The following is a 14173-nucleotide window of genomic DNA, read 5'->3' on the forward strand; positions in this document are numbered from 1 at the left end:
TTTCTCTTTCTTTCTCTCTGTCTCTCTCTCTCTGTCTCCCTCCCCACCCCTCGTCCCTCTCTCTAATTTACCTACAATTCCAATCCTAGTTTACTGCAAACCAATCAGCTTCTGAGTTGTTTACATAACTCCTGATTGTCTGCATATTGTAGGAACCCACAGCCACAAAAAAAGTTCGCAATAAGTATCAAATTCCTTGCTGTGAAATTATTCAGCCATCCTAGTTTTTTAAAGTTCTTTATTTTTGCTCTTTTTAAAGATACAAAAATAAAAAGGCACAGTCCTTACAATTTGCTGTTTTGCTAACTTAATTCATGCCGCTATCTTTCTTCATTTGATATGAGCTCTAATTTTGCATGGTAAACTTTTGATTTGGCACCATATCAAATGCATTTTGAAAATTTAAGTCTACAGGTTCCCTTTTATCGACCTTGCTTGTTATTCCTCAATGAATGTTGTTAAATTAATTAAACACAATTCCTTTCATTAAACCATGTTGACTCTGCCTGATTTCATTATAGTTTTCTAAATATCCAGTTTTCATTTTCCCTCTTTCTTGAATAAAGATGTTACATTTCCAGAATCTAAGGCACTTTGGAAGATTCTAAGCAATGTTTAGCTATTGCTGCAGTTACTTCTTTATAAGACCCTTGACAGCAGTCTAAGACCCATGAAGGCAGTATCATTGAATTTATTCAAAGCTGAAGTAGATAGATTTCAACAGACAAGGGAATCAAGGCTTATGGAGGGCAGATAAAAAAGGGGATTTGAGACCACAATGCGATCAGCCATGATGATAAACCTAAAGAAGTGTGGATACTGGAAATCTAAATCAAAAACAAAGTGTTGGCGAAACACATCATGCCTGGCAGCATCTGTAGAGAGAAACATTGACTTTGTTTTCTTTCTACAGTTGCTGCCAGACCTCCTTTTCTCCACACTCTTTTTGAGATCAGCCATGATGTTATCGAATGATGATGCAGGTTTCAATGGCCTATTTCCACTCTTAAATCCTAGATTTTACTTGCATAGTGACTGCAAAATATACTAATCGATCATGCACTGAAACCCATGAGTCAGCAATATATCAATTCAACTGAACAGCATGATTTTCAAACTCTACCTAATAAGTGGATGATGAAGTCAATATAGCAATAAATCCAAAATGTTTCAGTAACAAGGCTCACTTGATCAGTCAAAGAGGGTTCACTCTCTTGCAAAATGAATATAGGTCAACTTCAATGTGTAAGGAGCTCTTCCCTTTGCTCAGTTCTGTTACCTGATGCGACTTGGGGTTTATTATTACAGGCAAGCTGTAACAAGTAAGCAAAGAATGTGTATTTGTAAAAGAATTAGGGGAGAGATGAAGCATTTATAAGATTTATAAAGCGACCTATTGTGATCTGGATCTCGCGGCCTGAAAATGCGGTGGAAGCATATTCAAAGGGATTTGAAAGGAAATATTTGCAGGGTGAGTTGGGGAGCGGGGTTAATTGGATAAATTTTTGAAGATTAAACATAAACAACCTCATTTTGTACTGTTCTAATTCCATGGTAAACCAAATGGCATAGCCTAAGAGAAATACTTATTAATGGAAAAGGGAGTCACATGGCTGCTACAACGCCATCAAATTATCGTGCAGGAATTACATTGTGTTTCTCTCCGCTTGCCGTTTTGGACCACTTTGTAGTATACTTAATTCAGAGAATGAGGAAGATGTTGCAAGACAGGCAATATTTTCTAGACATCTAGTTTTAAGTTTTGAAGTTAAGTTGAATTATTAGTGCATTCAGTTCACAATACATTTGACTTCAAAGTAGTTATATCTACATAAGGGATGTACATATTGTCTTTTAGGTGGATAGGATGGGAGCTCAATACTCACCCTCCACCGTACAAGACGTTTATTGTACTCACAACCTAAGATTGCCTGATCGATTCTTCAAAACCCGAATAGAGGTACACTGACCAGGTTCTATTTCTGTGATAGTTGGGTTGAGACAAGGGCATCATTACCTGATATAAAGAGGGGTAAGAGCATTTAATTTTGTGGAATTATTTATTGGGTTTTCTGTAGATTAATAGATGGAATAATGATCCATAGTTTAGTTATTAATAGCTTACTAGATAGTTTACTATTTTCTGATGTAGCCAGTGTAGTTTGTTTAGGAAGAGTTAAAATTGCATTTCACTGCTTATGCATTTTATGATTCCAGTCATTTGATCTACATGGATTCACCGATATGCACTTTAAATAAGTAGAGATTTAACTCAATTCATGTCAGAGAATGTATCAAAAAGACATGCTGAATTATGGTCAAAAGGAGTGGATATAAAGGTGCGCACAACTTCCTAAGAAAGGAATAGACCATTCAGCTCATTAAACTTGTCCTGATGTTTACATAGATCATAAGCAAAATACTGCAGATACTAGAAATTTGAAGTAAAAACAAATTGCTAGAAATACTCAGCAGGTCAGACCATTCTCTCACAAGGTCTGGCTGACCTGCTGAGAATCTGCAGCATTTCTGTTCTTATTTCATTTAGATCTTGGCTGATATGTTGTTAACTGAGATCTAGTCAAGTGATTAATTGAATAGATATGTGGAATGCTCAGCATTTTATAATGCAGCACATGACAGTGAGAAATACAATGGGAAAGAACTTTAAATGAATGATTTCAATACAGGCACAAGAAGAATCGTATTGGCATTTGCTAAGGCACTGTCTTAGGCCGATGGTTAATTGAATGAAGAGTGCTGTAAATTGCAAAGATGAGTCTGGTTCAGCAGAATTGGTAGTTCCAGAGAAATGAAAAATAGGAGGAAACAATGTGCACACTAAATGTTTAAGGCGTAAAAAGAAGTGCAGAAATAATGAAAGGTTGGGTTAGGAGAATAGGTTTTAGAAAAATAACTACAAGAATGCATGGTTTTATGCATCATTTCAATTCATCATGGTAGTGAATTTGTACACGACTTCAGTTACACTATGGTTGGAATATGATGTGGAATCAGCATGTAGGCAGGTTATTAGAATCTCATATCAATTCATTAGTACCGAAGCAGGAAATAGATGGCATGAATAAAGATGTAAAAGAAAATTGGATCACCTCTTGTTAGGACAGAAACGATTAAAGAAAATCTTAATTATTAAAACTCTGAGCAAACAGTGAATTGTTGAGTCCATAGGTTGTGTCACCTACAGCACCATCTGAGGGCAATCACTGGAGGAATGAAAGAAAGAATTGGAATAATTCTTTGGTACACTGACAACTTAAATATTTCTGCAGCATCTTCCGCCACCTCAATGTATAAAGGACTTCTGATTTGCTGTTCCCTTTGTACATATCACCTGACCAGTGCATCACTCCATCAGTTCTGACCCACAATTGTACAACACCTCCCTGGGGCATGTCTCACTGCCCTTTCAGTATTTACTTGCACAGTGTCAACCTTTAATATGTGCTCCAATTTCTGGAGTGGGAGCTAAGCTTCTGACAGCCTGGATTAGAAGCAATGCTGTCTTTTTGAGAGTGGAATATTTTCTGGGAATACCTATTGAGGCAGAGACTACTATGTCAATTAAAATGATTTAGAATTGTGCTTGAAACTATATAGCGTATACAGGAAGGAAACCAAGAAGGTGGAAGTGGAGGCAGCTCCACTTAAGTATCTACCACCAGTGGTTAGGACTGAGATATGATGAGTATACTTTTTCCTCATGGCTAATTGTAGGCTTTCTCAGTACTGGATTTCAAACAAAAGGAGCCATCATCCAGGTTTATTATAGAACAAGGTTTATTCCTCAAAGATGCAGAATTGGTTAACGTTGTTTTGATCCCAGCTGATGATTTTACTGGACAAGTCAGATCCCAGAATGAACTCTGAACTCTGGCCTGATGGATTTTGTTTAAATTTTATTTAGTTTTGTGGTCACTCAGTGAAATATAGTCTCACAAAGTTGCAGAATTTCTTTTGCAATAGAACTGACATTTATTACACGAAAGATGAACACACCAGGCTATCTAAATATAGAACACATTATAAAACAGACAGTAAATCAAAGTTTTCAACCTGCTTTTCAATACCATAATTCCACAAAAATTCAAATCCAGAGAAATGAACTCTCTGTATCTATTCTTTAAGTTTTACTTAACTGATTCACCTGCTTTTGACTCTAGTCAGATCAACTTTAAACTGCCCTAAAATCTTTCAATCTCTAGGTTTTCTAAACCAAAATCAATCTTCAATTATTCCAAAAGTGACTATAAACCAGCAACATACAAACTGTTTTCCGTTAACATTCCAGGGGTTTGTAAGTCATCTACTCTGACACAGAGATAGTAGGAACTGCAGATGCTGGGGAATCTGAGATAACAAGGTGTAGAGCTGGATGAACACAGCAGGCCAAGCAGCATCACAGGAGCAGGATTCTGAAGAAGGGTCTAGGCCCGAAACGTCAGCCTTCCTGCTCCTCTGCTGCTGCTTGGCCTGCTGTGTTCATCCAGCTCTACACCTTGTTATCTTACTCTCTGACACCTACTGAATCAAGTCTCACTGTTCCAGAAGGAGTGTCTGACCTGTTTTTGTTTTCCCCTTACAATCCCTTCCTAAAGTAACCATCAGCCATATACTATTATTTTCAAATGCAAACACAAAATTAGATTTATATATTTCTAAATCGTGTCTTTCAACACAGTGCAGTTTGTAACAGGAAAATGTAATATTTTACTCTTCTAATTAACCACAAATGTACACCCATTCACGTCCAGATAAAAGGGAAAGAAACAAAGGGTAAGGTTTGGAATATTTAGCCATCTGTCATTCTGACATTCATAAGTGGGTAGCATAGACACTGGGATTTTTGCAAAATTAGGTTGCTCGGGAAATACAGTGAGGATTCTTCCAGATGCTCTTTGTGAGGACAGTTCTGGTTTCACAACAAGCAGCAGAGCTAAACTGAGCATTTTTTTTCCTCTTGCTTCAGCAAGCTATTGTTCAACTACAAGTCCAAAACTATCTGCAAACCTGTGAAACAATAGCCACAAAACCCAGTAATAAAAACAGTCAGGTGTTTTCCCTCAACTAAGTTCAGGTAACTAAGACCAGCAATTTTCTGGAACTGTGTCATTTCCAAGAAATGCCTTTGCTAAATACAAGTTCCAGGATCTTTTCATTAACTTAAAAAAACACGGAATGCATATATTCATAATCCTTCTTTATTCAAGTCCACAAAAATTATGAAATATAAAGTCATCATAAGATTTCCACCTTTTGAAATAATAAACACCATTTTCAAATGTATTTCATTGCACAGTATAAATAAGAATAAAATATAAATAAATTATACACCCATTTGTTCTTTGTCCTTGTAACCTATACAGTTATGTCAGACACTTTCTTCGTATCTGAATAATTCCAACAATTACATTTTTAACAAGGTATCAGCAATTACATTATTTTTACCTGCATTGTAAACAACCTCTAACCGATAAGTTAGTAGCACCAAATTCCACCAAAAATGTCTGTCATTTTAATTTTTGAATTCTTCCGTAAAAGTGGTTGAGGGATTTTATTTAATATAAATCTGTATCCTTGTAACCGTGGGGTATAAATATGTCAAACGTTAAAGATCCAATAGAAATCCCAAGACTTCCTTTTCCAATGTAGAGTATCACTTTTTGTGTTGATTTAGTTTATAACACCAGCGCAATTACAGTTAGGATCCCATCTGATGTCATTACTAGTCAAGTTGCATCCCAGATTGAAATCTGACTTGATTTTTTTATGTAACGAAGTGATCTTTCACTTAAACACAGGCACACAATACTGCAAATTTGGTTTTAACAATAAAACCAGTTTTATTATGTAAAAACAAAGGTGATAAAATAAACTAAACTGTTATTTCCATATAACACAATTTGAAAGATTTAGATACACAGTAAAAATATAATCCCATCGATCCCAACACACTTTACGGTACTCAAATACCAGTTCTCTATCACATCTCCAGGTTTAACTTTACTGTTACTTTCAGTTCATGGTCTTGTGAGTTTGACAGGCTTTCACTTGATAGTCACAACTGAGCTTAGACTTTTTCAACTTTGAGTAACCTCTTCAAGGTTCTTACCAAACATTTCCGGTGTAAAACTTCCAATCTAAAATCAATACACTGATGTAAGTTATTTCGTAACAGTTCTTAAGTATCTCATTTCTTCAGGAGAATCTGTTTCACACATCCAATTTCCACCAGGACCTCTGCAAACTGAAAAAAAATCTAAGCTACTGGTTTCTGAAGCAAGAATAAAGATTCCTGATCCTTCTAACTGACAACAAGCTAATGCACTTCAGTGTTTATTCTATCCTCTTGTAAAACTTGTCAATCGAAACATAGGGCAGCAGAGTAACATAGTGGTTGACACTGCTGCCACACAGTGCCAGGGATCTGGGTTCACTTCCAGCCTTGTGTGGCTGTCTATGTAGAGTTTTCATGTTAGCCCTACATCTTTCATTTCCAGCGGATGCTTCAGTTTCCTCCCACAGTCCAAAGGTGTGCAAGATAGGTGGATTGGCCATGCTGAATTGCCCCGTAGTGTCAAGGAATGTACAGCTAGAAGAATTAGCCATGGTAAATGTGGGGTTATGATGATAGGGTGGGGGAGTGGATCTGGGTAGGATTATCTTTGGAGGATCAGTGCAGACTTGATGGGCCTCTATCTGCACTGTAAGGATTTTGTAATTCTAAAATTCCCCCTTCCCACCCAAGGGATTCTCTCATTCTGGTTGTAAAAAAATAACCATGGCTCAACAAAAAGTGAAAAGTTAATCGTTAAAAGCCTCATAAACACAAACTAAAACCCGCTGGTTCCAACTCCAAAATCTGTAATAAATTACATCAAAGTATATATTAATCACGCACCTTACAAGACTTTTACCATGAAGTCACTAGCATCAATCCTTACCTTTAAAGGGTTTAAAGAAATTAGTAGCAGCCAATACCCATTCATTGATCAAGCTAGCTTTCAGTTTCTCAAATGTTGCCTCAAACTCCCAGCCTTTCTTTTAGGGTGAACAAGGCCATAAGACGTAGAAGGAAAATTAGTCCATTTTGCCCATCAAGTCTGCTTCACCATTCAATGGGATCATAGCTGATCTGGTAATCTTCAATTTCACTTTCCTGCCTTTTCCCCATAACCTTTGATTCCCTTACTGATTTAAAAAATCTATATCAACTTTGAATGTGCTTCATGACCAAGCCTCAACAGCCCACTGCAGTAAAGAATTCTACAGATTCACTACCATCTGAGGTTATGCCCTCTGGTCTTAGACTCTCCCACAAGGCGAAAAAAAGTCTTTCTGTATCTATCCAATCAAGTCACCTAAGAATCCTATACACCTCTTGTTCTTCTTTATTCCAATGAATATAGGCCAAATCTACTCAACCTGTCCTTATAAAATAATCCTCCTGTACCTGTGTCAACCTAGTGAATGTTCTCTGGATCACTTCCAATACCAGTATATCTCCACAAGAAGAACCACCATTTTGACTGGGGCAAGCTAGGCAGAGACAGGCACGAGAATTCCTAGAAGCCTGGCACTCCACGAAGCATGCCTTTAATAAACGTGTAGAACTCAACCCCATATACGTTCCACCGTGAAGGAAAACCGGAAGTGAGGTAATCCAGCTCAACAGACTCCAGAGTTTAAAAACCAGGCGGGAAAACACACCAACGCTTCATCAGAGGCTGCACTGAGGATATTACCCAGCAGGGTAATGAAACGTCTGTGATACAAGAAACCAGCTCGGCAAGCTAACTAACCTCAACAATGCCAGTATATCTCCGTTTAGATAAGCTGCCTGGATACAACCCATCAGATCTAAAGGACTTATTGGCTTTTGGCTCTATTAATTTCCCCAGTACTTTTTTCTCTGGTGACAGTTGTTGTATTTGTTTCCTCCTTTTGCCCCTTGATTATTTAGTATTTTTGGAATGCTAATATTGTCTTCTAAAGTGAAGACTGTTGCAAAGTATTTTTTCATCACATCTGCTGTCTGCTGGTTCCTCATTATTACTTCCTTAGCCTGATTTTCTACCTTCATTTTGGCCTGTTACTTCCCTTTTATATATTTAAAGAAACTCTTAATATCCATTTTCATATTACTTGCTAGTTCACCCTTATAATTTACTTTTGAATTTTTTGTTACATATTGTAGTTTTTTAAAACTTTTGCAATCCTCTTCCTTCACATTAATTTCTTCACATTGTCAGTTTTTTATGTCATTTGATACCATCTCTAATTTCTGGTTAACCATAGTTAGTTTATTCCCTTCCTAGAATCCTCCTTTCTTACTAGGATATATCTTGATTGTGAGTCATGAATTATTTTCATGAATGTCTGTCATTGTTTAAGAACTGTCTTTTCCATTCCAGCCAGCTTTGCCGTCATTCCTTTGCAATTACCCTCCTTTAAGTTTGGCACAGTTTTTACTGAATCATGTTTCTCCTTCTCAATCTGAATGCTGTGGTCACTGTTTCCTAGGGGATTGTTTACTCTGAGATCATTAATAAAACTGCCTCATTTCATCTTATTACCAGATCCAAAATAGCCAGATTTTTTCTAGATCCATGTCATAACATTGTAGAAAACTGTTCTGAATACGGTCTGTGTATTCTTCCTTGTGGCTAATATTCGCATTGATTGGAATAATCAAAGTTTCGTTTTGATTAATGTACTGCATTTTTTACATGCCTTCATTATCTCCTGACTTATTCTCTGTCCTACAGTTTAATTATTGTTGAGGGATGGGGGGCTATTGACTAGTCCCACAAGTGACTCCCCATTCCCCCCCCAACTTTGGTATTTCTTTCCTCTGTTAATTGAGATTCTACATCTTCCAATTCAACATCATCTATTGCTATGGTACTTTGTTTAATTTTCTACGAACAAAACCACCTCACCATTCTTTCTGTCCTTCCTGCCTGACTTTTCAAAAAGTCACATATGCCTGAGGATTTAGTTCCCAGATTTCGTCTCATCACAGCCGTCACTAATGTAGCTGTCTCGCCATTAAGTTCTGTCTATGCTATTGATTAATATATTTTATTCTAAATACTGTGTACATTTATGTAAAGAGCCATTAATCTTGACTTTATAACTATTTTTCCCCTTTTGGCACTATTTACTGCTGTTTTTTATGTTTGTGGACTCTGTACTTTCTGGTCCCACTCTGGATATCATTACCTAAATGGCCAACCAGCAATGCTGCAATATCCTTTTGATTTGGGAGCTTGCGTGTCCTCTCTCCAGAACCCCCCACCACCATCCCAAAAATATCCTAGTGGAGCAGCTATAATATTGAAATTTCATTCAAATTTGTGATACATATGAACGCATACAAATTAGGAGCGGAATTAAATGATAATATGGTCCTTCAAACATGCTCTCCCATTCAATTGGATCATGGCTGATCTGTTTGTGTTTTGAATTCCACATTCCCATCTACCCCCAATTATCTTAGGTTTTTGATAGGCAAGGGAATCAATCTACCTCTGTGTGAAAAAATGTTCAGTGACCCTGCCTCAGCCTCTGAGGCAGAGAGTCCCAAATTCTCACAGCCCTCTGAGAGAATTCTCTACTCATCTGTTTTCTAAAAGGTTGACCCCTAATTTTAAAACGCTACCCCAGCTTTGGTCTCTCCATAAAATGAAAACGTCTTTTCATATTCATCCTGTAAAGACTGTGCAGAATATCATGTCCTTCAATCAAGCAACCCCTCACTCTTCTATACTCAAGTGTTAACAAGCCCAATCTGTCCAAATTTCCTTCATGAGACAACCCACTTGTACCATGTGTCAATCGAGTAACCCACCTCCTGAATCACTCCAGTACATTTAAATTATTCTTTAAATAACAGACGCTAAAATTTCACACTGTATTTGAGAAGTGGGCTTACTAGTGCCCTGTGTAACTGATGCCTAACCTCTCCTTTTGTGTTCAATTCCTCACCTAATACAGGATAGCATTCCATTAATCTTAAATACTTGCTAGACCTACATACTAACTTATTATGATTCATGCACTAGATCTACATGCACCTTGGAATTCTGCAGTCTTGCTCCATTTACGTTCTTTTTATTTCAACCAGCCATCAATCTCAATCATAAAAACGGTTGGGTGTTTTCCCTGAACTGAATTCAAACAATTAAGACCAGCAATTATCTAGAATCACAGATTCCAAGTAATTTCTTGTTTTTAAAAAAAATGTACCATTTCATCAACATTGTTAAAACAAAGCAATCTAGTTATCTGCAATCCTTCAAACTGGAGTCTACAAAAAATTAAATATTAAGCCATCATAACACAATACAGTCACAATGAACTGAATGCTCTCATTTTAGGCTATAATTCTGTGCATTTGTAATTATTTGCTCAATAACTTATTTGCATTTTGTTTCATTTAAAATTGCTTTATGTTTTTATCAGTGCATGATGCCTCGGCCAATTCAACTGTTGAAATATACAGGGACTAGAGTGGGAGCAAGAATTTCATAGTAGTTCCAAGATGTTACTGATGTAAAGTCGGTGGTGGACTAGTGAGGATCTGGGTACTGTGCATCATAGGCTACTAAGGGGTGGAGGTTTGACTTGCTACACACAACGCTAGGAGCACGAGAAATGGCAGGATTAAGGCAGAAATTCCCTAGGACAGAAGTTTTCCTGATCTTAGCCCCCAGAGGAATCTCATGTAGCCTGGTATTTGTAAGCACCACATCAGTGTACAAAAGGGGAATGCACCTAGGAGTCCAGGTTGCAGTTATGGTTCCTAGCTCTTGGCAAATGACATGCTGATTTTCTTTTCATCATTTAATTGTGACCCCTTTAAAAATGGGACTGTTAAAGGCATCTTGGGAGTGAAAATTGAACAGCATGTTAAGTTTGGGCTCAGTGGTAGAGGTTTTGGGTGAGCATAACTTGGCACTTAGACTGGAAAGCCTGCTCCTTCCTGGGTAATTTTTAAGGTCCTGGATACAGTAATTTGTGTGCAGCTGTGTCAGTTCAACAGCCTTCAGTGCAAGCCTTTGCCCTTCTATTAACTATTAACATTTAACAAACAAATATGCACTGTTTACTGGTAAACTTTTTTTTAAACTGAGCTGTCTACACTGTTTTTCTAATCATTCAATGTTGAGCTTTCTTTAATGTGCTTTAGAACTTTAAAACCTTTCTTGACCTTCTGAAAATGGTAATTGTTTCCTTTTTATTTGTAGACTTTGAAGGAGCTGCTCTGTTTGTTAAAAGGAAAAATTCCAGAAGGCTTTGATGAGTAAGTGTCCAGAATTTGGCAATTTGGGTTACGGGCTTCGAAATACAGTAAATTAAGCTTTTATCACATAGTTTTAAAACTAATAAGTGAAAGCATGCAAAATTCTAATTGGCATTTAGATTTAATGGGGTCAAGAAGTTATTTTTATAAAAGTCATCAGCACGAATAACTAAGCAGGCGTCCCGTTACACCTATCACCTTTGCTTCTGGCCCTATGGAATGTCAAAGTGAGGTTAAGCCACGTCATTATTTAATCAAATGCTGTGCCACCAAAATTGGTGCATTGCACGAACTGGGCCATAGGGCAACATTTGAGGTGTTTTGTCTTTAACAATTCATAAACCACAAAATGTTGAAAATAATCAGCCAGTCAGCTGGAGTGTATGAAAAATATTGATATTTTGAGTTGGTAATCTTTCATGAAAGTTGAAAAATCATTGGGAATTTAATAGTTTATAAGCGAGTACAGAGGCAGAATAAAAATGGATGGGAGCAAAGAATATAAGAAATGGTCAATGTTAGGGAAGGCAGAAGAGATTATATAAGAAAGGGAATAATAATACGACATAATAGGTCACATAAAGACAGAAAAGAAGAGTCCAAAAGTAAATGGTAAATTCGTTCTTAGCTTGAGGGTCTCTGGCATCCTAAATGCTCTGGAGAAGTTGCTGATGAGTTGCTGCCTTGAACTGCTGCAGTCTCGGGTGTAAGTATTTCCATTGTGCTGTTGGGAAGAGAGTTCCAGGATATTAACTCAGCACTGAAGGAACAGCCTTATGTTTCCTAGTCAGAATGGTGGGGACTTGGAGGGGAGCTTGCAGATGGTAGTGGTGTTGCCTGTTCCTGCTGCCCTTAGTCGTCTAGGTGGTAGAGGTCACAGATTTATAAGATGCTGCCAAAAAAGGAGCCTTGGTACGTTCCTACCAAGCTCCCTAATGATGGTGAGATAACAAGGTGTAGAGCTGGATGAACACAGCAGGCCAAGCAGCATCAGAGGAGCAGAAAAGCTGACATTTTGGGCCTAGGCAGTTCCTACTATCTCCCTGATGATGGTGGTTAGGTTTAGCCAAATGCTAACCCTAGAACACATAGCTGCTACATTGCAAGTGTAGTGAATGAGATTTCAGGAAAACAGGTTGTTTTTACTTGGATGGTTTCAAACCTCTTGAGTGTTGTTGGAGCTGCATGCAGTATTTGATAATTCTCTGAAATTGGACCTTGCAGATGTTAGCAAGCACTGGGGAGTAAGGAGTTCAGCAATTTGCTCCAAAATTCCCAGCCTCTGATCTGCTGTTGTAGCCATAGAATTTATATGGCTGGTCTGGTTTCTGGTCAATGGTGATTTGCAGAATGTTGCTAATGGGGATTCCGCAATGGGAATGGCATTGGGAGATGATCATTATCCAAAATCTGTGTGGAATTAATATTACTTGTCACTTATCTGTCCATGCCTTTAAGTTTTGTTCAGACCTTTCTGCATATGAAGACAAACTGCTTCATTTTCTAGTAAATAATGAATGGATCTGAAACCCATGCAAGCAAACATCAGCAAATATCCTGACCTCTGACTTATGTTGGAAGAAAATTCATTGTTGAAGCAACAGAAGAGGGTTAAGCCTAGGACACTACATTTACATTTGGAAGAAAATGGGCTTATTAGTGATAGGCAGCATGGTTTTGTGCAGGGAAGGTCATGTCTTACCAACTTGATAGAATTCTTTGAGGAAGTGACAAAGTTGATAGATGAGGGAAGGGCTGTCGATGTCATATACATGGACTTCAGTAAGGCGTTTGATAAGGTTGCCCATGGTGGGCTGATGGAGAAAGTGAAGTCGCATGGGGTCCAGGGTGTACTAGCTAGATGGATAGAGAACTGGATGGGCAACAGGAGACAGAGAGTTGTAGTGGAAGGGAGTTGCTTAAAATGGAGAACTGTGACCAGTGGTGTTCCACAGAGATCTGTGTTGGGACCACTGTTGTTTATGATATACATAAATGATCTGGAGGAAAGTATAGATGGTCTGATTAGCAAGTTTGCAAATAACACTAAGATTGGTGGAGTAGCAGATAGTGAAGGGGACTGTCCTGCTTGTTATTTATATGCCTTGGTTTGCTGGGGTGGTTGGCATCACTTTGGTCCTGTTTTTCAGCAATTTGTATACCGGGTCCAGTTCAATGTGTTTGCCGATGGAGTTTTCCTTCAGTGAAAGGAAGAACGCTGTTATACCTTGCTAATCCTGAGAGAAAAAAAAAATGCACAGCATCAAACACTCACAAGCACAGATCCAAGGGTACAAAATCAGAAATTGCTCGAAAAGCTCAGCAGATCTGGCAGCACTGTGGAGAAAAATCAGAGTTAACGCTTTGGGTCCAGTAACCCTTAGGATGTTATGATTTATTATATGTTGCTTTTGATTCATTGCACTGAACCCATCCACCAAACTTGCAGAAACTCTCCAGAGTCCCAATAGTCGGACTATTATGATGCTTAAGTTTCTGGAATTCTGGGAGAGATCATCTCCCGGGCAGCCAGGAATCCTTCATAACCCCAATAATGCCGTGACGTAATGCAACTTTCTTCCTATCAGGGTTGGAAATGCAGGTCCCTTAAAGGCTTAAACAAAGCAGCTCCAGAGTTGACAAGTTGATTTCAAAAACAAACGCGGAGTTCTTTCCCCATCCAACTTCATTTTAGCTTGGTCTTGTGCCTCCCTTCCAACCCTCCCTTATATTTTGCTATTGCACTGTACTGTGCCTGGTGGGTAGAGCTTGTAACTTATCTAATTTGTCAAACAGGTCATTTGGTGTTGGATCATTACAAAAAGAGAGCCAAGATCTTGATAC

General features: G+C 38.0%; 1 protein-coding gene across 3 annotated transcripts in view; it reads left to right on the top strand.

The window, feature by feature from the left end:
* LOC109920286 (probable C-mannosyltransferase DPY19L1) overlaps positions 1-11520 on the top strand; it is a 31925-nt gene extending 20405 nt beyond the window's left edge. The window contains exons 6-7 of one of the 3 annotated variants that reach the window (XM_048621289.1): positions 1859-1960; positions 11274-11520. In XM_048621289.1, the coding sequence (XP_048477246.1) occupies positions 1859-1960; positions 11274-11333 (162 nt within the window). In that variant the 3' untranslated portion in view covers positions 11334-11520. The remainder of the gene's footprint in view (positions 1-1858; positions 1961-11273) is intronic. The other 2 variants (XM_048621291.1, XM_048621290.1) reach the window with 2 other exon arrangements.
* Positions 11521-14173: the final 2653 nt, after the last annotated feature.

Source organism: Rhincodon typus, unplaced genomic scaffold, assembly GCF_021869965.1.
Source record: "Rhincodon typus isolate 14 unplaced genomic scaffold, sRhiTyp1.1 hic_rhity00000391, whole genome shotgun sequence".
NCBI lineage: Eukaryota > Metazoa > Chordata > Chondrichthyes > Orectolobiformes > Rhincodontidae > Rhincodon > Rhincodon typus.